The 25,207-nt window shown below is 37.9% G+C and overlaps 1 protein-coding gene across 6 annotated transcripts in view; it reads left to right on the plus strand.

The window, feature by feature from the left end:
• DGKH (diacylglycerol kinase eta) overlaps positions 1-25,207 on the plus strand; it is a 203,928-nt gene that overhangs the window by 73,043 nt on the left and 105,678 nt on the right. For 4 of the 6 annotated variants that reach the window (XR_010109670.1, XM_034936637.3, XM_063595929.1 and 1 more), the window contains exons 3-4: positions 13,578-13,688; positions 15,666-15,746. Coding sequence is in view for 3 of the 6 variants with exons in the window: in XM_034936637.3 (XP_034792528.1) it covers positions 13,578-13,688; positions 15,666-15,746 (192 nt within the window). In the remaining 3 variants the exon portion in view is untranslated. Of the gene's footprint in view, positions 1-13,577; positions 13,689-15,665; positions 15,747-24,179; positions 24,272-25,207 lie in introns of those variants that run through there. The other 2 variants (XM_055096670.2, XM_055096671.2) reach the window with 1 other exon arrangement.

Consider the following 25,207-nt stretch of genomic DNA (forward strand, 5'->3'; position numbering starts at 1 on the left):
CTTTAGGATGGGGTAAAACATGGGTCTGTGTGGTGTGTTTGGCCACCTTTGAAGCTAAATTATGCTAAGTTTAACTGTTGGATAAAATATGGAAGGATAGAAAATCTACTGTCTTTTAATTTCACTCTCTACAAATAGTAGTTCATTTACACATTTTGTAGGTATATCTCTTCTGTATACCCGTCCTCTCCACGAAGATAATATTAATGTGGACAAGATAGATAGCTTCCCCTAATAACAATGAAATGGTAGTGGATAAAAGCAGAATGGCTTTTAATTTGGGGGGAAAAAGTCCAGAATAGACAACAGCTAATTGCTTATATTTGCCACAGGGACAATTTGCAAGTGAGGAGATGACCCGCCACAAAATAGGCACCTCTGGCTAGAGTTCTTACAGTGTTGCTGGGTTCCTGCCAAGGGTCTGCCTGAAGAGCTCCTAAAGATAGGCTTCTGTGCAAGTTTCCCCCAAAAGCCATCTCAGCTACTTTATCGGAATGTCAGTGTTCATTCATTCATTTGTTCAGTATATCATTACTAAGAGCTATTATCTGTGCCAGGAACTCTGGTAAGCGCCAGGGCTCCAGTGGTGACTGAGGTGGACGTGGCCTCTGCTCTCACTGAGCATGCAGCCTACTCGGGGAGACAGACATATTAGTTTGGGGCTTATTGAATTTTGAAGAGCCAGTGGCATCCAAGTGGAGTTATCCAGCAGCAATTCTAATCATTTCCTAATTTTCACTGGTAAACAAGATAAGATCGGTGTTCTAAGAAGTAAAATAATATTACATAGCTTGTTATAAACCATGCTCCATTATTATATTAAATAAAATTTCATGATTGATTTTTGCTTTTATGCTTAAGATTTAGAAAACTTTAGACATTTTCTTTATGTGGTTAAATTAGGGTTTTGTGCAATAATTTATCCAAATAGAAGCATTAGGCCCTTGTCTAGGATTGTCTCTTTATGTACTTTGTGTCAGTCCCACTAAAAACACCTTTTTCCCCAAAGTGTGACCTACTCAAATAATACCTTACTTCTGATACTTCATAGCATTTCGGAGTTTACAGGAGATATTTGCTTATCATTTTGTTTCTTCCTGACAAGTCTGAGGAATACAGGGCAGGTGATGTTTATTTATTTACAGATGGGGAAACTTAGGTTCATAGATATGATTACTTATGTGAAGTCACAGAGCTAGTAAATGGTGGAGGCGGAAGTGGAACCCAGCCTGGGGCTCTTTTACAGGAGTCAGGTCTATTTTTGTTTTATGCTTCCTGCCAGTATAGTGACTTGCTGGAAAGAAAAATCGAATTGTCTTTTTCCACTGAATTCCTCCAGTTGTTATCAAAGAAAAAAAGTTTTAATCGTTTAATTTCTTACTTTTTGTTTCCTGATTCTTCAACAAATTAATTAACATGTATTAATTATTTTCTTCGTATCAAATACTTGGCTATATGTGGGATAGAAAAATAAATGAGGTACAGTTTTTGTCACTGAGAAACTCAGTCCTATAGGAGAGACCCAGGCATCAAAAAAAATCCCTATGCAGCATGATTAATGCTATAAATAATGCATGAGCATAGAGCTGTGGGTATACCAAGGATGTGATAGTGGCCAGAGCTTTGAAGGAGGATGGGATGGGGTGGGAGGTTTAGAAGAGGCAGTGGAGGATGGTATTGAGTAGAAGGGAGAGCTGGTGAAAAAGCTTGGACACAGGGAAGCATGGTGTATTTGGGGATTACCAAGTACTTCTCTTTTACTTTACTATTAGGGGAACTTAGGAGGATTGCTGAAGATGGGGCTGTTAAGGAAGGTGGGGCACTTGTGGACGAAAGAGTCTTGTATGACCAGCTAAGAGGTCTGGAATTATGCGGGTGATGGGCACACCTTGAACATATTGAACCAGAGTTTGGCAGTTTTTCAGAGATAATTTTGTCCACAGTGGAAGGAATGGACTAGTGGTGGGAAAAATTGATAGCATGGAGAGCACCTAGTAAACTATTGAGTCCAAGAGAATTAGAGGAGCCCAAACTAAGGCAATAGCAAGAGGGGTGGAAAGGGATGGATTTAAGGAACAAAAACTTTTCCATAATAAATAATGCTTAGGATGAGGACTGTTATGATGATAATATCTTGACATGCCATGTTTTTAAATAATTATATATTATTTTGAATCCATTGCCTCACATATTATCATAGCACATAGTGATATGCAGGCATTATTTCCATTTCAGAGGTGTAAGTCTGTTAACTATAGAGGCTTAGTTTGACCATTAAAGATAGTCAGATAGATTCATGATGTTACAGGTTTTGTACAGACACCCAAGAAAGCCTAACACAGCTTTCCTGGAATTTATATGACAAATGAATAAGGAAATATATAGGCCAAAGAAAAATGGTTTGAGAGGACACAATAGATAGTAGTTAGAAGAGACAGGAAAGAAGTGACACAAATAAAATGTAGAGTGTTGAAATCTCCCCTAATCCATCTCTCCCATGACGCCAAATTCCATTCCTTAGATGAGAAGTGGAGGTCATGCTGGGACGTGACTGGTAGAAGCTAGAGGTTCTTCTGGAATTCTTGAAGGCATCTGTAAAAGACATGCATCCTCACTGACCTTTGCACTTTACACACCTGTTTAACACTCCTCTAAAAGCCAGCATCGCATATGAAAGTGTATACCTACTGGATAAATCAGGCAGTGCCTGGTTTTTCAAGGATTCTTAGCTTTACAAAAGGCTCACCAAAGGGCTGTTTTTAAAGTTGCATTCTCCTTGGGGCATTAAAGTGGTTTTCCATCTAAGGAGCTTCCACTTGTGACACGGAGGCATTTCTGAAAATTTAGGTGACATCCTGGAGCATCCATGTGTGTATATAATTTAAAAGAGAAATTACTTTTATTTTCTTTAAGCAAAGGGCATGAAATGAGCAATTCTGCAGCTTTAAGACATTGGACTAAAAACAGTTTCAGAAAGCCAGCTATATAAGAATTTATTCAACTTGTAATGCTTTTATTTTTGGAAAACGATTTTTCAAAGTCAGGTTCATTGATCTTTTTGCTTTTAATTTTTTTAAACTAGGTTATTGGATTCCAGTTGGAGTCTATATGGCTTTACTGATTTTCCATGAGGGTCAGGTAGTACTAAACCATTAACTGCCAGATGATATGACTAAATGGCAGTTAATACAAATGTTTCTAAGCCCTTTTTGGGAGGAGGGGGGAGTTAATGCCTCATCCTAGAATTTGTGAACAAAGTAAAACTAAAACATACTTGCTTTTAACAGATTCTTAACCATAACTCTGATTATAACTATTTCTTATATTTGTTACTAACTTTGTTATTTTGGTTGAACATTAATATCGAATATAATAGCATGATTTTTAAAAAATGAATCTTTGTTTCTTCACTTGGTATACTCATTATTTTGAAATATTTGGAGCCACTTGCTTTTTTCTTAACCACACTTTGATTGTATGATTATATTTGCTAGAGCTGTTACAAATTAATCACATTTTGGTTATGCTTGTTCTTTTATAAGAAGCGTTTGTTTAGCCGTACATAAACAGAAGTTTATTTTGAGGATTAACTTTCACATGAATAACTGCCTCCCAGCTAAATCTTTTTAATCACATCTTTTAGAGGAAGGCAAGAATGTTTTTTCCTTTTCTTTTTTTTCTTCAAGAATTTAAAATTAGCTGTTTGTATATTGTAACATAGAGAGGTTTGTAGCTTCATGAAGGCAAGGACTATATTTTATACATCTTTATATATACACCACAGCCTCACACATCGCAGGAGATTAATCCATGCTTATGTAAGATTTGAAGAATGTAATAATTCTATAGAAAAAACATAAATTATTTGCTTTGAAAATGACTCTATAAGGAACATCTCTAAATGCACAATATTCTCATAAAAAATCAGGATAGACATTTTCTGCCCCTCCAGAGGTACATACCTTTGAGCATTGTGTCCATTTTCATACATGTGAAAAGAAACAGCCTCAAATCTGCTGAACCCTGGAAACCATACAAGCATTTCCGGCCGGGCGCGGTGGCTCACGCCTGTAATCCCAGCACTTTGGGAGGCCGAGGCAGGCGGATCACGAGGTCAGGAGATCGAGACCATCTTGACTAACATGGTGAAACCCCGTCTCTACTAAAAACAAAAAATTAGCTGGGCGTGTTGGCGGGCGCCTGTAGTCCCAGCTATTCGGGAGGCTGAGGCAGGAGAATGGCGTGAACCCGGGAGGCGGAGCTTGCAGTGAGCCGAGGTCGCACCACTGCACTCCAGCCTGGGCGAGAGAGAGAGACTCCGTCTCAAAAAAAAAAAGCATTTCCAGCCTGTGTTTCTTGTTTACTCATTGATACCATTTCCCCTCAATCAGGGGCCCAGGGGTTTCCCGTTTTCTAATTTTTTGTCTTTGTTTTAAAATACACAATTACCTTACATACCATTTTATACTGTTGGTAAAAGTTGTTTAGGTCAACTCAACCAACATTTATTGATGGAGGCCCTATGATGTGTTACCTAATGCCATGGATGGTGATGTTACAAAAATGGATAAGTTGCTGTCTTTGCCCTCTTAAAGGCCGCGACCTGGTGGGACCATAAATATGTGGATGGACACTGTTCAGTGTCATAGGTGCTGTTAACACAGACAGAATAAGGATGTATTAGAGACCCGAAGGTGGGAGTGGTGGCTTCTTCCTACCCCTACGGGGTCAAGGAAGCCTTCCCAGGGCTAATGGTGCTGGATGAATGTTGAGATGAATAGATTTCAACACAGACAAATGGAGCAGAGGATATTTAGGGCAGAGGAAGGAGCTTAGGAGGGGTAGGCCACGCATTTGGAGGGCTGTGTAGGGGCCTTCTATGGTACATGTAGGAGCTTGGACTTTATGTGGCAGGCAGAAAAGAACTAATGAAGGGCTTGAAGCGGTGGCGTAATTTAACTAGATTTTCATTTTAGAAAATTAGCCGCAAAACCATGGGAGAATGAAGTAGGTTATTTACATTTCCTTAAAACAGTACTTTTAGAACATAAATAGACCAAACATTAACTTTTCTTCCCCATTGCCTTAAACAGAACTTTACAAAAATCCGAATACACCCACTTCTGCCATTTGAATTTCCAAATGATTTATTCTTTGGCCAAGATGTATTTTTATAGCACTTTAATGTTCTGTGTTTGGGTTTAGGAATTATGGGCTGCCTACCTTGGGTGACACCAGATGCTACAGTGATGCAGCTCACCATATAACTCTCCCGAATCCCCCTTGGCAGTGGCTGCAGGCTTCCCGTATTTCTCCTCAAAGCATCTTGAAATAGGACTGTATTGAATGGGCATGACTGGACTGCATATTTTAGGCATTTTCAGGAAAAGAAATAAAGAATTTGTATGTGAATGAATCTGAGCAAGCATCTGAAAGAAGAGGAATGGATTTAGAGTAACAGAAGACTAGCATGATGTCACATGACAAAGTTCAGAGACGCTCCTCTTAGCCGAGGTGGCTTCCCATGGTGTTACTGGTCATCTGCACTCTGGTCCCAAAAGCAGTCCTGTGGTCAGTGCTAGGCCATAAGTCTTCAGTTCTGAACGCGGTGAGATGGCTCTTCCATGACATTCAGTGTAGTTTCTTTCTCCTTCTCTCACTAACTTTGTTAGACTAGAAGCTACATTATCCTCTTAAAAGTTTTTAGCTCTTATCCCAAGGACTTTCTGGGATATTTAAGAGTGTTGTAATCTCTCTTTTTAAAAAAATTATTTACATTATGGTAAAAATTTTATAACATGAAAATTTTATAACATAAAATTTACCATCTTAATCATTTCTAAATGTGCATTTCAGTAGCTTTAAGTATATTCACATTGTTGTGCCATGTAATCTGTATGTTTTTAAATGAATACTTCATATTCCTTTCTCATCAAGTTAATGATTATTTAACATACTATTAAGTCTTGATTTTTATACCTCTTATTTTTTGCACATTCTCTTTTTAATCATAAATGCTGAATCAATGTTATTTTTTTGAAGAATAACTCTACAATACTGATAATACAAACTTTGATACTTCCTTTCCACTGTGGTTATATTTTCCCCATATTATCTTTTGACCTCTCTCTATGGTAGTGTCCTTTTATGAGTCACAAGTGCACACTTTATGCAGCAGTGAACCATGAAACTGGATAGGACATTAAAGACTCTGAACCGTTGTTTGGTTATTTCAGGTTATTGAGGTGTGGGTGCTAATTGAGCTTTCCTAGTCTAAAGTGAAAATAATATGTTACCCAGAGGTTCCACATCTCCAATCTTGGTTTGAAAATAAACTAGGACTGAAAACATGGAATGAAAATATATTCTTTTGTGTTTTGAAGGAATGAATATTTGAATTCAAATTAATTTTTCTTAGGGTAAGCTTTTCATTTTTATAAAATAATGTTTAATGATCTTGGGAAGAACAACTATATAGTATATCTTCAAAAATAAAATTTTCAAATTGAATAAATAAGTATATTTCAAACTTTTGAATTAGGAAATGCCTGTATATTTTAGGATTTGTTTGGTTATATAATTATTAACTACTGCTGAAAATGCAACAGAAAATTGGAACTCAAAATTTTTCAGTTATTGCTCTCTAACCTCAAGTAATATCAAATTACGCTGTTTCAAATGGTATAGGAGACCATTAAGCTAACTGAAGACAAAGTTTAAAAGAATTAATATTTGTTACCCATAACCATATTAAGGATATGATTTATTTAAAAAACAACAACCAAAAAACTAATCCAATTATTTAAAAAACAACCACCAAAACACTAATCCAATTTACTGTTATATGGAGGCTGTAATTTTTAGTTATGGTAGATCTCGAAAGTTCATGAACCCTCTAAAATTGTATGTAATTTTTAGTGTGTGTATTGTGTGTGTATGTGCGCACATGCACGCATGTTTCTGGAGAGATAGTATTCACAACTTTCAACAGATTCTGAAAAGGCATCTTGATCCAACCAAAGTTATGAACCACTGTCACAGAGGTTACTTTGCCCATTTTCCTTTTTACTTACAGACCCCAACTCACAACTAGATTTTGTTCCAGAAGTAGTTTATTTATGAACTGGTTGTTTGGAACTTAGACCACATTTTTCTATGAAAGTAATAATATATATTATACACACACACACACACGATACGCACACACGCACACAAGACATTCCCTGACTTACAGTGGTTCAACTTAATAATTTTCCAATTTTCTGATATGAAAGCAGTATGAATTCAGTACAAAACGTACTTTGAGTTCTCATGCAACTATTCTGTTTTCACTTTCAGGGTGGTATTCAATTACATGAGATATTCAATACTTTATTAGAAAATAGGCTTTGTATTAGATGATTTTGCCCACCTGGCTAAACACCAGGCTAACGTAAGTGTTCTGAGCATGTTTAAGGTAGATTAGGCTAAGCTGTGATGTTCAGTGGCTAGGTATATGAAATGCATTTTTGACTTACAATATTTTCAACTTATGATGAGTTTATTAGTATGTTCATTGTAACTTGAGGAGCATCTGTACTTACATAAATTATAGAACCTTCACAATGGTGATACAAAGACAAATGAGATAGACCTCCCGGACTCCAAGTAGTTTATAATCCAGGCCAGGGCAAAAGGCAGGTAAAACCTATCCTCAGTTGAGATTGACCTCCTAATTTGCCTGTGACCTTCCTGTTCATTTTTCTGCAGCTGTGTCAGGACTCATTCCTTCTCACCACTACACCCATAGAAGTATTAGGCAACTGGTATCCTTGGGATTCAGACACATGAGAGAATAGCATGGGGACTTAAGCGTTAAGGCAGATTTATGACATGGTTTCTATGGAAAGATGTACTCCTAGTTCTAACTTGGAACCCAGGTTCCTGGGACACAGAGAGTCCTTCACTTGGAGCCTCATTAGTGGATACTGTCTGTGTGATGAATGAAGAGTACACCTCACCTCTGCCATGGAGTCTCTCCCTCAAGAGTTCTTTACACAATTAGCCAGAATAAAGACCTTCTCATTACTAATGACCATTTGTGTTTGAAATATTCATAAGTCAGACTTTTCTTTCTGAGGTGCGGCATGAAAAATTTTCCCCACTACCCCAATTAGGTTCTTGATGAGGGACATGATAGTTCTTTGTAGCTAGACTACATAATTTCTGGTAAAACTTTTATAATATATGTTAGTTGTTGACCAAAGGGAGAAGCTAAAGGGCGAAAGAGGGCAGAAAGAGAAAGTGGAATGAGAGGGCATGAGTGCTTCATGATGTCATCACAAGATTTAGCTTCTCATTATGCCACATAAAGAGTGGCAGTTTCTTAGTTCATTTTTCTTGCTTAGAACACCTGAGGCTGGGTGATTTATAAGGAAAATAAATTTATTTGTTACAGTTCTGGAGGCTGGGAAGTCCAAGGGCATAGCTGGGCATCTGGTGAGAGCCTTCTTCCTGGCAGGGACTCTCTGCAGAGTCCCAAGGTTACACAGAGCATCACATGGCAAGGGGGCTGAGCATGCTAATGTGCTAGCTCAGATCTTTCTTTCTTCTCTTGTAAAGCCATCAGTTCCACTCTCATGTTAGCCCATTCATCCATTAACCATTAATCTATGTATGGATTAATCCATTCATGCAGGCAGAGCACTCATGACCCAATGCTTCTTGAAGGCTCTAGGTCTCAACACTGCTATATTGAGGATTGTATTTCATCGTAAGTTTCAGAGGGGACATCAAATTATAATAGACAGTGTCAGTCTTTCTTTATAATTCTTCATGTTTTCTACAGGTCCTGGGAAAGCTTTTTAGATTAGACTGTTAGTGTATCATGTCATTGCATATGATGTGTGCACATATTTTGAAACATGGATCAAGAAGACATGCTCCACCTATATAGATGAATAGGAAGAAATTTTGTCTTCAGAGAATACAGCAAAGAGTGGGCATGTTTTGGAGTTAAACATGAATTTACACTAAGAATTATAATTACTTTAGCCAAATAATTTTGCAAGATGTTCTTTGATTTGACTAAAAAATCTGTATGATCCAAGACCACAATAATTTTTAGCGTTATAAAAAGATGTGACTAACTTTAGAAAAGTCAGATTGGATTAGCTTGTACATTCACCATTTGCTACCAAAAAGCCAACGTAGAGGACTGTGGTCTATTTCTTAGTTACATATTAGCTACATTAAGTCGCTGATTCCTCAAATATGGAGGTGCCTCTTTATGGATATGCAAAATGTATATTATAAATTTCAAAAGTTATACATTTTATGATGTTCATCTAATAGTCTATCTACAGGGTAATTGCTACAAACCAGTATTTTAGATAATTATACCTGTTCATATTTTCTAAAAAAAAAGAAAAGCAATGTAGACAGGAAATTAGTAACAGAACAACTGAAAATTGGAATGACTAGATTCTATGTTGAGATTAATAGTCATGCATGTGCAAATAATGTTTTCCCATAGAAGATAATCTTTGTGACTTTGGGTTAGACAAAGCTGTTTTAGATTTGACATGGTTCGTAAAAGAAAAAAATTGATAAATAGGACTTCATCAAATTCAGGATCCTCTGCTCTTCAAAAGATGCCATTAATACAATGGAAAAAAACAAGTCACAGACTGGGAAGAAATATTTGCAAATCACATATTAGATAAATATCTTGCATCCAGAATACGTAAAGGGCATTTAAGACTCAAAAATAGGAAAACAGTTCAATTTTAAAAATGGACTAAAGATTCAAACAGACATTTCACCAGTGAAGATATGCACATGAAAAATAAGCAAAGGAAAATGCTCAAAGTCAGTAGTCATTAGGGAAACGCACATTAAAACCACAATGAGATACTATGTACTTATTAGAATGCCTAAAATTAAAGTGACTGACTGAATGTTGGTGAGGATGTGAAGCAACTGTTGGCAGCAGACCAGTGGTTGCCTGGGGACAGATAGTGATTATAAAGGGATGCAAGGGAAGTTTTGAGTGTGGCGAATATGTTCAGTATCTTGACTATGGTAGTGGTTTCATGGCCATATTTGTATGTCAAAACATATCAAATTGTATACTTTATGTGCAGTTTCTAATATGATCATGATATCTCAATAAAGTTGTAAATTTTTTTTTCCTGTAATGTTGCTTCCTTTGGTTTGTATTTCTGACTTAATTGGTGATAACATAGATTTTATTTTTCAGGGGTAAATTCTCAAGATATATGACATTTAAAATATACAAAATAATTAGATGATTAATATGGATTTTTAGTCTTTCTGGTATAAATGTCACATAATAAATCTGAATATTTTTGATAACTGACATGTAGCTAATACTGATATGCACTTACTATAACACTCTCAGCCTCAATAGATTTAAATTATATTAATTTGACTTATTTAGAAATTTATATCATTTATGTTTTTCCCCTTTTTAAAAATACCTTTGTTATGCATGTGTTTTAATTTTTATTGTTATAAGCAAAACTTCAGTGTGATTTATGGAATAAAAAGGTAGTTATAGAATATAAGTCAGTGTGAATTGCTGGTACGTGTTATTTCCTTTCTGTATTGGGATTCCATGTTATGAAATATTGCTAAAAATAAGTAGGCTTTGGGGTGACACTTGGGGACCTTTTAATTCCTGCTACAGTCAGTGGTGGTAATGGTGTATTTGGTGATGGGATTTGCCCTGTGTTTACATGGGTCCTGAGCTCTGGTGATGGGAGAGATGATAGAAGATAACTTATTCCCATCCCTGTATATTAAGCTGGTACCATGTGGTAGGACATTGAAATGGTTGTTTACACTATAAAAAATGAGTTGCAATTATAAAAACAAAGGCGGAGGAGGGAGGCCTTAGAATGCTGGCATTAAATCTTATTTTTCTTAAGAGTCTGTGCAAAATGGGGCCTGGAGTTTCACTCCAGGAGCACTTTTAGCTGCTGCCACATGAAGCTTTTTAAGGGCAAGATGTTCTCCTGACACCTGGCCTTTCTCACTGCTTCCTCTCAGGAGGCCTCTCTTACCATTGCTTCTGTGTGGACTCCGACAGCTATAATTGGTTTAGATGTGCAGCTAGACCCTCCCCTAGTCTAAGGCAGTGGTTTTCCACCGTGGCTGCCATTTGAATCGCCACCTCCTTTCTCACCCGTTTCCCCATTGTCACTTTCCTGCCTTAAACATTTCCCTAGCTTTTTGCACTTAGAAGAAAAAGCACACTCCCTGTTGTGTCCAGCATATTCTGACTCTTGTCTCCTATAACCTCCTCTCTTGATACAGTCCTACTCCAGCTGTTGTTTGTCCTGACAGTGGCTGCAAACACTTATTTACTTCTTACAAGAAACTCTTATAATTTGATGCCTGGCAAACACTCCCTGGACTTAATAGCATAATGATATCATAATAATAACACTTTCTGCCATCTATTGAATGTTTTCTCTAACCCAGACAGTGTGCTAAGTGCTCTACAGGCATTATCTTATAATTAAGTTAGATGCAACAAGCTTGTGAAGTTGGTATTGTTATTTCCGATTTTTAGGAGAGAAAACTGAGGCATAGAGTTGGGGTAATTTGTCCAGGTTCATACTGTTATTGTATGCTGGAGCCTGGCTTGAAATCTGTCTGTCTGACTCTAAATTTGCTCTTTGGTACTGACTTTCAAAAGTGTTTTGTTACGATTAAATTGTAATGATTTCATAACAGTTCCAGGAAGACAGTCTTAGAGCAAGCTGTAGAGTAAAATTCTTATTGAAATTCAAAGTAAATATTAACTCAACTTAACTGTCTTATTGGAGACAACAAACTTTTCTCAATATATTATGTCTTTATGGTAGTAAGAAATAGTGTCATGTAAAAGTTGGAAATGAACTGTGGAATCAAACAGACAGAAATATGATCTCAGCACCTGCCATTTATTCATATAGATCTCATTATCATATGTACCAGATAATGTTCTAGGCACTGGAGATATTGTCAGTGTGCAATCCAGTGGGGTGATTTAAAATTTTGGTTCTACAAGCTGTTTTTGTCTTGGAGGCTCACTATAGCACTGTAACTCTTTATTGAATGCTGTATAAATGTGATCCATCTTGGACCCTATCCTAAGGGGGTCTATTTGAGCCAATGTTGTGACATGGCCTCTAAGGTAATCCTATAGAAAGGCTCTAGTGTAGTTTGCTTTCTTTTTTCCTTCCTTTCTTCTTTCCATCCTATTAAAATGAAACATTAAATTTAACTTTTTTAGATATAATAAACTCAGGGACCTTATATTCTAATAGGGGTAGCACAATAAACATAGTAAATTACATTATGTGTCAGAAGATGGAAAGTACTTCGTGGGGTGGGTAATAAGATCAGGATGGGGGAAAATATGGTGAGCAAGCACAAGTTTCAGTGTGAAACACGCAGTTACTCAGGTGGGTCTCATTGAGATGGTCAAGACCTGAAGGAGGTGAAGGGGTCAGCCAGAGGGATATCTGAGGGAGGAGAGGGGAGGTAGTGCCAGCCTACAGCAGGAGTATGTAGGCCCACTGCAGAAGAACGCAGCCATTGTGATGGAGGAAATCAAGAGAGGGAAACGCTAGATGAGGTCAGAGAGGTTAAAAGTATTTTGCTGGTGAAAACAAAATGAACTAGCATACCTAAGGCACTTAACCAGAGCCTGGCCCAGGGCCACAGAGTCCCTGCCTACCTCTTACAGCTGCATCTCCCTCTGCTCCCTCTTGCAAACTTTTCACTGCATTTATAGCAGAAAGCTCTTTGAAGATGACTCAAATATCCATGTTGTTTTAACCTTTCTACTTTTGCACACACCTAAAATGCCCTTCCCCCATCTCTTGTCATAAACTCCTTCAAGACCCACCTTGGGCCCTTGTCTGGGAACACTGCTTTGACTCCCTCTGAGGCGAGTTGATGCTTCCTTCTCTGGACCACCTGCATAGTACTGTGTATATGTTAGTAATAACACCTGGCTGATGGTAACTAACTTTAATGAGCACATACTATACACCATGCACTAAGTCCTTTAACGTGTTTTTCATTTATTTCTCACAACAACCCTATAAGGTATGTCCTATTGTCATCCCCATTTTACAGATGAATAAATAAAGCCATGAAGAAGTTTAGTAACTTGCCTGAGATCATCCAGCTACTAAGTGGTGGCACCAGGAGGTGAACCCAAGGTTTCTGGCTCCAGGACCTCTGCTCTTTCGTAATCATATTATACTGCACCTCCACCATACTTACTATATACAAGGCAGTGTGCACATAACACTGTATTGCAAGTATTAGTGTATGTGCATGTGTCTTGCCTATTATTTGTGAATTCTTTGAGGGCAGGGAACCATGTCACATTCACTTTTGCTCTTTGGGGCTTTGCACATATGCAAAGCTGTGGTGAGAGTAAAATATTCTCCTGTAATTTGTAAGACATGAGAAATATTATTCAAAATGTTAATGAAAATGCACCATTGGCTCTGAATTTCATTTGGTTTTGAATTTCATTTTAATCGTGTCATTGTGCTTCTGCTTCTCTCTAGACCAGTATTAAAGAGGGACAGCTATTGAAGCAAACCAGTTCTTTCCAAAGGTGGAAAAAGCGATACTTCAAACTTCGAGGCCGCACCCTTTACTATGCAAAGGACTCAAAGGTAACTCGCGAGAATACTAGTTTCAAGCATTTGAGGCTATGGATGGATGTAAAATTTTGGTTCTGTAAGCCGTTTTTGTCTTGGAAGCGCACTATAGCATTATGCTCTTATATGAATTCAATATAAATGTGATCTATCGGGGACCCCATCCCAAGCGGGTCTATTTGAGAGTCCCATAACAGGTCCTAAGAATAATCTTTTAGGAAGGCTCTAGTGTAGTTTCATTTCTTTCTTCCTTTCTTCTTTCTTTCCAATTAAAATAAAACATTAAATGTAACCTTATTAGATGTAATAAACGCAACATTCTGGGTTTCCACCTTTTACCTTGTAAATCTTTCCCTGACCATGAGAGAGAGAGAGAGAGAGAGCTGCTGTAGTTGCTAAGAATTCATGCTCTGTGTTCAGACAAGAGCTCATATCCCACTTCCAGCATATTCCAATGGAGTGGCTGTGGACAGCATGTGTTGCTGAGAGGAGGCTTAAAGGAGAAAATACACATCAAGAGCTTCCATAGTACCTGATTTAAAATAATCACTCCAATATGCTAGCAATTAGGAATACAAATCATATTGAAATCAAATCAAGACTTAAAATATTTTTTATATAACCATTGAATCAAATAATGATAATATAGTTTTGGGAGAAGCAATTTGTAAAAACTCGTATTTTAGTATTCAAAAATAAATTAAGATTTCTGGCTACTGTGCCAGTTGAATAATTAATTATTTTCATTTTTATAAATGTATGCTCCTGATGTAATTGGTAGGGTTGTACACCAGGAGGTAAAAACAAGCAAACAAACCTAATTCTAAGTTTATGTATCTATAGAAGTAATAACCATGTAAAATAATCTTATTTTACAAGTCATTATGTTCAAAATTGTCCCTCATCTGGCTCCATCCTGATTTTTCACATTTGTCTCTAGACAGCATTGGCTATTTGACAGCCTCCAGTTTGGGCTCATGCTACCATCACTAGGATGACTTTTCCTTTTCCATCTGCACTTGACAAAGTTCCCTGTTTTCTTCAAGATCCCCTCAAATAGTCCTTATTCCATGATTCACGAGAGAGAGAGTTCAGTTTTTCTGCTGGATAAATCATCTGTGACCTTCTATAGCATTTCATTGTATTTCTTCTCTTTTAATTGTCTATCTTACCTTAAAGTTAGTTGTGTCTATTTAATCTCCTGTGCTAGACTGTAGGTTCCTTCCAGTCAACGAACAAGTCTTACAGTCACACTGGTTGAATTGAAGTAGACTAGTTCTACAGTCTACTTCAGTTTCAAGTTCCGCTGTCAACTACTTCAAGTTCTAGTTTCCGCAGTTCTTGCGGTGCACCGTTATGCCTGCCTTGCTGGAACAACGCTGAATGAGTATGAACAATGAGTGACTAAAAGTGGGAAGCCTACATTTATTGACTAGGATTTCCTACTTGCTACCTTGGATGTTAAGAGTATACAAAAAAGGTCATCTGCTACTTGCAAAGCAAATTCATTACCTCATTTGAACGCATAGTTGTAGATGAGGAAAATAAGGTTCAGAAGGTTCAGTTACTTGTCGTGAGCTAAGCCAGGACTGGTTCTCAGCTCTCACCTTGCAAACCTGGAAACAATGATATTGCCTCTGCCTCCCTGGCAGAGCTGTTACAAGCTTCAGAGAGATTGCATTGTGCATGTGTATGCCACACACTCAGCAGGTTCCCTGTAAGTGGTAGCTGTTATGCTTCCAGAGAGCACACACATTTGCATTGAAACAGTGTTCCCAGGGCGTCTTTAAAGTCCTTTTCAGTTGGGGATTTATGGATTAGTTGTACTTTATGCTTTTATTTTTCCTTTCTAGGAAGAAATTGCAGAGAGTACCACCAACTTAACTTTTTCCCCCCATTTTCTACTCCTAATTCCTGTATTGAAAAAATGTATTGAAGAGCATTGAGTTAGGTTTTCTTCTAATGTCTTTGTATGTTTTTTTTCATTAACAGTCTCTGATATTTGATGAAGTTGACCTCTCAGATGCTAGTGTAGCTGAAGCAAGCACGAAAAATGCTAACAACAGCTTCACGGTATGGTTATATTCTGCTAAATCCCTTCTCAAAAGTTATAGAATGACCTTTCTTAAGCGTGTACAGAATGCCCTGTTCAATTACAAACTGTTGCTAACTTATGCATGTTGGAGTTCCTACCAACACAATCAACTTTAAATACGCTGTATATTCTAACACCCAGTACCAGTTATGACTCAGTTAACCTGAGGTTAAATATACTTTTTAAAAATTTTATAATTTTTCCCTCTTAATTTTAGTGCTTTAAGTTTTTCACCTCCTTTAAATTAATACTTCAATTAATTCCATTGTTCTTGAATATTTAAGAAGTTTATTTACCTTCAGTCTTAAAAATAATATTTTCTCCATATAGCCTACTTTCACTCCATTTCACCCCAGTTGCCATCGTTCAGGCAGTTGCCATAGTTCAGGTCACTTCTCACTTAGGTGATTCATTCGGCAGCTCTGTTCCAGTTTCTTCTTTTCTGATCACAGATCACATTGCTTAAAAAGACCTCACTGGTTCCACATTGCCTGCAAATGGCATCCCCCAACTCAGTCTTCAGATCTTGTAAGATCATGCCTCAGCATTCTAGTATTACCAGACAATTAATTTGTCCTTCTCTGTCCCACCAGTGCAGCAATTCTACCCGTGCCTATGCTTTTCCTGTTCCCTCTGACTTCAGTGATTCCTCCCCCATCTATCACGGTGGGAATCCTACCAATTCTTCAAAGCTTATTTCAGATAACCCATTTTTTTCCAGCTTCTTTCATTCACAAAGTATGGATTGAGTTCCCACCATGTGTTAAGCACAAGAAATTCAGAGGTGAATGGTGTATGTATATAATTTCCCTCAAGATATTCCTGACGTCGTTCAGCCCAATTTCACGTGGGCTACTTTTTATAACTACATACTCCCTAGGTCTTCAAAGGTGCATTGTTCTTGCTGTGTTGTCACTCCCATCCACACTCCCAGTCCTCCCTGGAAAGCTACCACTCCTGACAGCAGTGTGCAGTGTCCATCCCCTAGGCATGCCAGAGCAGGGGAGACAGACTGCTAAACAGGTGTACAGCAGTGCCATGATAGAGGTGAGCACTGGTAGGGGTTGGGGGAAGAGAGGACACAAATGAATTCAGATGTTGCCTTATTGATTTATGGGCATGTGGGATAATTCATAGTGTAAATATTCCTCCCCATCTCCCCTGATCCCCAGGGAGAGTTTAGTTTGAGAAGAGGAAAGCCAAGAATAGAGTCCTGGGAAAATGTTAAAATTCAAGGTTTAACCAATAAAGACTGAGAGCATTCTTAAGTAAAGGAGAATCAGGAGTCAGTGATGTTATAAAAACCAAGCAGAAGAGAGTTTCAAGACAGATGCTTTGACACGTCCTATACTGTAGAGAGGTCAAGTCAAAGAAGAATTGAAAAGTGATGGTTCAATTTGTTAACTTGGAGGTCATTTGGTCCCATTGATGTGAGTAGTTTCAGTGTGGGGCAGGCTGGCGGCAGGCATTAGGCTGTACTGTGAATGCAAAGTGAAAGGCAGGCAGAGACAAGGTAGGTAACTGTTTTCTAAAAGCTTGGCTGTTAAAAGGAGAACAGAGATAGCTAGTAAAATGTTTCAGCCAGAAGAGAATTTTAGTTTTGTTGTTGTTCTTTTGTTGTGTTTTAAAAACGATTTTGAATGCATTTATATGAAGAGAGGAGGAATGTTAGAACCAAAAGTTGAAGACTCAGGAGAGAGAGGGAATGACCGATGAAGCATGATTGCTGAGTAAGCTGACGGGTGTAGGAATCAGAGCGCAGGTTAAGAGATCAGCATTGAACAGGAGACAGAAAGCTTACAGAGGCAGGTGTGACCAGGAAGTTTATATATTTCAAAACCAAATACTGTTTTCTCATTGAAATGGAAGGATAAGGTTATTTGCTGTGAGTGAAAGTTGAGGATGGTTAATAGTGGCTTCTGTAGAAAAAGATAATCGAAACTGAACAGGGACCTATAGATGATTACTAAGTAGTGAGTGGTGTCTACCAAAGATTGGAGATCAAGTTTAGTAATGTCGTTACTCCCTGTGCTTATAGCATTTTCTTTAAATGGGAGTAGAGAACAAACAAATGAATTGATCCAGGGTTGGTGGTTTATAGGGCATATTGGACAGAAAGAGAAAGGGAGAGATTGCTAGATATTTGAGGGATTGTTAACTCATCCATCTCCCTGCTCTTCTCAGTTTTTAAGACTACAATACAAAGAGTAGGGGACAGCTTTGGCTGAACAGGATCCAACAACCACTAAATACAGAGCTTCTGATGAATTGTTGGAGACCTAAGGCCAAAACCTTGCTTATTCCTTCTTTCTTCCACTTGAAGGTGGGGTAGGGTGAGATAGAAAGAACTTCACCAGTCCTACTAGTAGGATTAGCCACTTGCTTTTCCCTGGGCAGTGAAGAATAATCGTCTCTCTGCTGGAGCCTCATGGAGGGTGAATAAGGTTTTCCCCCAATCAACATTTATTTGTTTTTTAATGCTTTTTATTTTTTTAATGACACACAATGATTGTACATATTTGTAGGATACATAGTGATGTTTCGATATATGCAATGTACAGTGATCAGATCAAGGTAATTAGGATATCCATCATCTCAAACATCAACCATTTCTTTGTGTTGCACACATTCAATATTTTCCTGTGGCTGTTTGAAGCTATATAATGTGTTATTGTTAACTATAGTCATCCTACGGTGCTACAGAACACTAAAAATTATTCTTCCTATTTAGCTAGAATTTTGTATCCTTTAAGAGTTTAATCTGAAAGAGGGTTTCAAAATTTAAGATTTGAAGCATGCATTAATTTCTGGTGAAGACAAGGTCTAGGGTTTTGGAGTAGGAAATTATTCAAATCCTTATACAGGTCTTTCTTGGCCCTTCAACTGGGCATGTGATCTCTCCTGTAGTGTCTTTCTTACAGAATTTAGCATATGCTGCCTTATACTTAGTTAAGTATTTATTTTTGACCAGGCACAGTGGCTCACACCTGTAATCCCAACACTTTGAGAGGCTGAGGCAGGAGGATTACTTGAGGCCAGGAGTTTGAGACCAGGCTGGGGAACATAGATTCCCATCTCTACAACAAATAGAAAAATTAGCTGGGTATGGTGGCATGCACCTATAGTCCCAGCCACTCAGGAGGCTGATTGCTTGAGGAGTTCGAGGCTCTAGTGAGCTATGATCCCAGCCTGGGCAACAGAGTGAGACCCTGTCTAAAAAAAATTTTTTTTTGGCCGGGCGTGATGGCTCACGCCTGTAATCCCAGCACTTTGGGAGGTTGAGGTGGGCGGATCATGAGGTCGGGAGATCGAGACCATCCTGGCTAACATGGTGAAACCCCGTCTTTACTAAAAAAAATACAAAAAATTAGTCGGGCATGGTGGCACGTGCCTGGAGTCCCAGCTACTTGGGTGGCTGAGGCAGGAGAATCGCTTGAACCCAGGAGGTGGAGGTTACAGTGAGTCGAGATTGCGCCACTGCACTCCAGCCTGGGTGACAGAGCAAGACTTTGTCTCAAAAAAAAAAAAAAATTTTTTTTTTTTACTATTTATTTTTATTATAACCTCCTTGAGGATAGGGACTCTGTCATACCTTTTTAATCTTATGGTGCCTTATCCATAAGTATTTGTTGATTTTAACTAATAAGATGAAAGTTTATTTTAGGCATGAGAAGACTTTTTGTTGAAATATTTTGAAGAAATTTCTTCATTCAACCAAATACTATTTTTTTAGTTTACTGGACTAGAAATATAGGGACTGGTTGGGCACAGTGGCTCACGCCTATAATGCCAGCATTTTGGGAGGCTGGTGGTAGGATCTCATGAAGCCAGGAGTTTGAGACCAGCCTGGGGAACATAGTGAGACACCCCTTCTCTACAAAAAAAATCCAAAAATTAGCCAGGTGTAGTGGTGCGTGCCTGTAGTGCCAGCTATTCTGGAGGCTGAGATGGGAGGATCGCTTGAGCTCTGGAGTTTGAGGTTGCAGTGAGCTATGATTGCACCACTGCTCTCCAGCCTGGACAACAAAGTGATTCCCTGTGTCTAAAACAAAACAAAACAAAATAAAAGAACAAAGAACAAAGAAACAAAAACAAATGTAGGGACTAAAAAGTTAGGCAGATTGCTTAGGGTTTTAGAGCAAATGAATTTGGTAGAACTTTCCAGGGTATAAAATGGAGCAAGAGACATGTTTTCAACCAGTAATTGACAAACCTTCCTCTCTTTAAATATTTAAATATCTTACTTTCCTCAATTATTGTGATTGCTACTGATGCTGTTATTGTGGCTGGTTTGTGTCAGAGGCTAATGGTGTAGTTTGGTGTATTATGGCTGGAGGATCCGGGAATGGCCAAATTCTACTTCATTTCAGCCATCCCTCCTCTTGCTGAAGTTTCTAAGGGTGATATATTGACAAAGTACAATAGTGGGTGGAAACTACATAAATGGTAAATGGGAAATGGAAAACCTGTGCTTTGCCTGAAAAACCCAGTGCTGAACTCTCTGGTAAAATGGGTTCTAGAGATCAGGGCAGTGATTGACCTAGCCTGGGAAGTTCCTCAGTGTCATTTCCGCAACATTCAGTTGGTATTCAATTGGTATGAATGAGTCACTAAGGCCAGCCATGCTTCAAGGGGGGCCACAGACATTAAGACAGTCGTGTCAAAGGATTTGGGACATGATTTAAAACCTACACACAGTATGATTACTCTTCCTTTCTTGTGCAGTCTCTCACTCCCATCTATGGAGTTAATAACTTTGTTTTTTCAGTTATCTAAATTGCCTCAGGTATTCTATTAGTTTTCTATTGCTGTATAACAACCAACCACAAACTTAGTGGCTTAAAAAAACAATGCCCATTTATCTCAGTTTTTATAGGCCACACAGTATTGCTAGATTCTTCTGCTCCAGGTCTTACAATATAAATAAATAGATAATGGGTTGGGCAGGGTGGCTCATGTCTGTAATCCCTGCACTTTGGGAGGCTGAGGTGGGTGGGTCACTTGAGGTCAGGAGTTTGAAACCAGCCTGGCCAACATGGTGAAACCCTGTCTCTACTAAATACAAAAATTTGCTGGGCGTGGTGGCTCATGCCTGTAATCCCAGCACTTTGGGAGGCCCAGGCAGGTGGATCGCTTGAGGCTAGGCGAACCCCTCTTGTCTACTAAATATACAAAAATTAGCTGGACGTGTTGGTGCATGCCAGTAGTTCCAGCTACTTGGGAGGCTGAGGCAGGAGAATTGCTTGAACCCAGGAAGCGGAGGTTGCAGTGAGCCAAGATCGTGCCACTGCACTCCAGCCTGGGCAACAGGAAAAGACTCTGTCTCTAAAAAAAGAAAGAAACAGATATGACAAATTTATACATATACTTGTATTGACTCAAATTAAGCTAATTTTAGCTATAGTTTGAGTTTATGATTTCACAAGTGTCTTCTGCCATAATAAAACTTACTAACAATGAAAGTATTTTTTTGTGATTTTAGGTGGCAGTGATGCAATCAGGGAATGGAAAAGGACAATTTCTGACAGGATTTAGGTTAATGTTTATTAATATATTTGTAGTTCAAGCCAGGCATGGTGGCTCATGCCTGTAATCCCAACACTTTGGGAGGCCGAGGTGGGAGAATCACTTGAGCCCAAGAGTTCAAGACCAGCCTGGGCAACATGGCGAAACCCCATCTCTACAAAAAATGAAAAAATTAACTGAGCATCGTGGTGCATGCCTGTAATCAAAGCTACTCAGGAGGCTGAGGTGGGAGGATCTCTTGAGCGGAGGTTGCAGTAAGCCAAGATCGCACCACTGCACTCCAGTCTGGGTGACAGAGAAAGACTCTGTCTCAAAAAAAAAAAAAAAAAAAAAAAAAGAGAGAGAGAGAAAAAGAAAAAATAATAATTTATTTGTAGTTTAAGTTCTACCATGGCATTTTCTATGATTGTTAAATCAATAAAATATTCTTTTTTGTTGTTCATTTAAAAAAATTCATTTAAAAAATTTGATTGCTATATGCATGGTGTTTTGGAAGTTTCATTTTTATCTTTAACATAGCCCTATGCTGTATGTGAATGTATTCCTCCCAGATGAGGCTAGAGAGAATTGATCTCCTTTTGGTCACACTGGTGCCACCCTGGGAAAGGGCTCCCAGACCTCCTGATGTTTAATCCAAGGCTCTTTCCAATCAGACAGAGTCCTTTCTATCTGGGTAGTCTCTGCCTCTACTGTTCTCTTTCTTCCTCAAACACTGCTCTCTTTTCTCACTAATCATGATATGTCTATCCCCAGATTTTTTTTTTATTTACCCAGTTTGTAGAGGATAGGAGCTTAGACCATGAAAGTCAAACAGCCTGGGTTTGGGTCCTGACTTGGCTACATCCAGTTATGTGACCTTGGACAAATGGGTTAACCTTTCTAAATCCCAGTTTCCTCAACAGTCATTGAGAATAACAAGAGTACCTGCCTCATAGGATTATAAGGATTAAATTAAATGTGATAATACACCACAATACCTGCAGTTTAATAAAAGTGGCAGTTATTCTCCCGAGTTTATCATCTCCCTATTTCCAAGTAGCAGTATGTTGCCAATTCCTGAAAGTTTGGGAATTTGGAAGAAGAATGTGGATGAACTTTATCTTGAGAAAACATTCCATGCTGCTTATCTTTCAGAGATATAGCAAAGATTTATTTCCACTTTTATCTCATATTAATAACTATGACTGGGAATAATAAATGAAATTATAATCTGACCATGTTAGGTAAATGTTATTTGCGAAAGAAGAGCTATTTAATGATATGAAAGTCATCACAATCACATGGTATATGTTAACCTTTCAAAGCATGCTGTTCAAATGACTGTTTTCTTTAAATTTTAATGAAGATTAGGCTAACTCTTAAATGGGTCACAATTTTAAAGAAATTATTGTACTGGTATTGTTAAAACTTCTTATGGAAGTTTGCTAGAGAAAGTAGCATGTGTTTTTTATTTGTTTGTTTGAAGTAGAAAGAAATACATAGGTAATTTATTTCATTTATTTAACCACCAGTAACATTTTCAGGGAGCAGTCTGTAGGTGTGTGTGAAATTTCATGGGTACGGCACACCCACATGGGCTTACTCGGTTGATGAAACACAGGCACCCTCTGGTAACACTTACGTTTAGAACTAAATGATCACTGGAACAAAAACGGATTTTAGTTCAGGGGTCCCTTGTCACAGCAGATGTGACTAAAGTTTATTAGCATTAGATTATGATTCTTTCTACAAGGATTTAAAAGGTCTACATAAAAAGACACCAATAAACATGAGAACATACTCTTATGGCATATCAAATATCAGAAGTTATGCATTCATAATATAATTGAAATGAGCAGAGTGGGTTTTAGTGGTACAGAACAAAATGTTCTTAAGAATTCCTTTAATGTTTCCTTTCTATTTATTCCGCTTTTCCCTTAGCTTCCTCTCCGTTAATATAGTTTACTTCATCTCTCTCTTAGAGGGAGATCACATCCTTTGAACTTAAAAAGCTGTCAGTTTATTTTTCTCCATTAATCTATCAATATTTACTTACAAAGGCAATAACTAAAAGCTACTTTCTTTCCATATCACTTGTGAATGCACACACACAAAAGGTATTTAGATTATCACCTGAATAATCACTGACAAGTAAGTTGCCTACTTTATTTGATATTTGTTGTAACTGTTATATTTCTGTTCTGAATGCTTTATGTCTGATAACTCATTCAATTCTTTATATGAATCCTAGAGTGCAAGAATTATTGTGATTCCCATTTGATAGATGAAGAATCTGAAACAGAGAGGCTAACATCTAATAATATAATGACTAGAATCTGAACCTGTCCACATCATCTGGCCTCAATTTCTATCTTCATGACTTTGCTATGCTGCGTCTTTATTGTGGAGTTTTAAATAAATGTGGTTTAGGTAGTATTCCTCTAACTGGTTATTACATGTTCAGTTGTTTTTTCTACAAGTCAAGCAGAGTCTTATGCTGCATCACCAGATGAATAGCAAGCACTTGCTGGTCAGACTACAAATTTAGAATATTTCATTGTATTTTGGCACTGTACTTTAAAGAGAAATGTTGACTAAAGAGCTCACAGAGGATGGTAACCAATATTATAAAAAAGGTCTGGGAATCCTGGGATTGATTGGCATTTAAGGGCACTCTTTATTTTAAAAATTTGGAAAAATGTGACAGATGTATTTTTAATATTTGAGGCATTATCATATAGGAGAGGCTGTAGACAGGTTTTATGTTACTGCAGTGCGCAGGACCCGTGGTTGAATTCGTGGAGGAATAATTCAAGCTCAGTATAACAGAGAACTTTCTAACTTGAGTCATCTGATAGAACAGGCCCCTTGTGAGGTAATAGCTCTTCCCATTATTAGAAATCTTTAGTCATCTCATTCCCTGTGAGCTGAAAGGGGCCTTCAAGAAGAGAGTTCTCAGAGCAGACTCAGCTTTAGGTGCTGAAATGAATTTCTCAAGGTTAGATGGCTAATAGCAGGGCACAGCTAATATGGAATTCAGGGCTCTCAGCTCTTGATGTTTGTTGGGAATAGGCAAAGAAGAGTGGATTTAGAGACTGCTGGGCACTATGCTAGACACTTTACATATGGAGGCCCATTATACCACACAGCAAGAGCTAAATGACCATCTTTCTAGAATGCAGTTGGGGAGTTCTTTGCACAGTGTGTGCATGTGAGAGGGGGTGAGGAGAGATGGTGGAAACTGAAATTTCCTTGCAGATGCAAAGACTGTGTCTTCTTTACCACTGAATCCTCAAGGCTAACACAGTGCCTGGCACAGAGGGAAAGCTAATAAATATTTGTTGAATAAATGAAGGGATATATCCTTGTTGGATGAATGAATTAGTGACATCTGTAAACTGTAGTGGGTTTTTTTGGACAAAAAGTATTAGGTCATGTTTTGGCTTAGAGAACAGTTTCCTAATCCCTCCCTATGATATTGGTTTATATATATTATACCCATAAATTCTTGCACCCTCATTGAAATATTTATGTAATGACTTGACTATTTTATACCATGTTTACAAACATGATTCTTGCCTTTCATTAATCATTGCAGTGGTCCCACCTTTGCTTACATAATTATTAGATGACTGATAGCAGCAAACCTCATATTTTAACATTTATATTAGTTAAAATATTTTATAGCACTCTAAAATGATGCCATATTAATGCAATTTAAGTGGTTGTGTTTTTTGCCTTTTAAAACTGACTTAAGTACAATTTAGATGGCTTTATACTCTGAAAGCTGATAATTTATGTTAAGTTTAAAATTCATATTCCTTTTTCTATCTTAGAAATTAGGGGCTTTTAGAAATGAAATATCTTTGTTTATGTGGGTGTTTCATATTTATCTTTTTATTTAGTGATATAGCATCTTTTCCAAGACTAACCC

This window comes from Pan paniscus, chromosome 14 (assembly GCF_029289425.2).
Source record: "Pan paniscus chromosome 14, NHGRI_mPanPan1-v2.0_pri, whole genome shotgun sequence".
In the NCBI taxonomy this organism is placed as follows: Eukaryota; Metazoa; Chordata; class Mammalia; order Primates; family Hominidae; genus Pan; species Pan paniscus.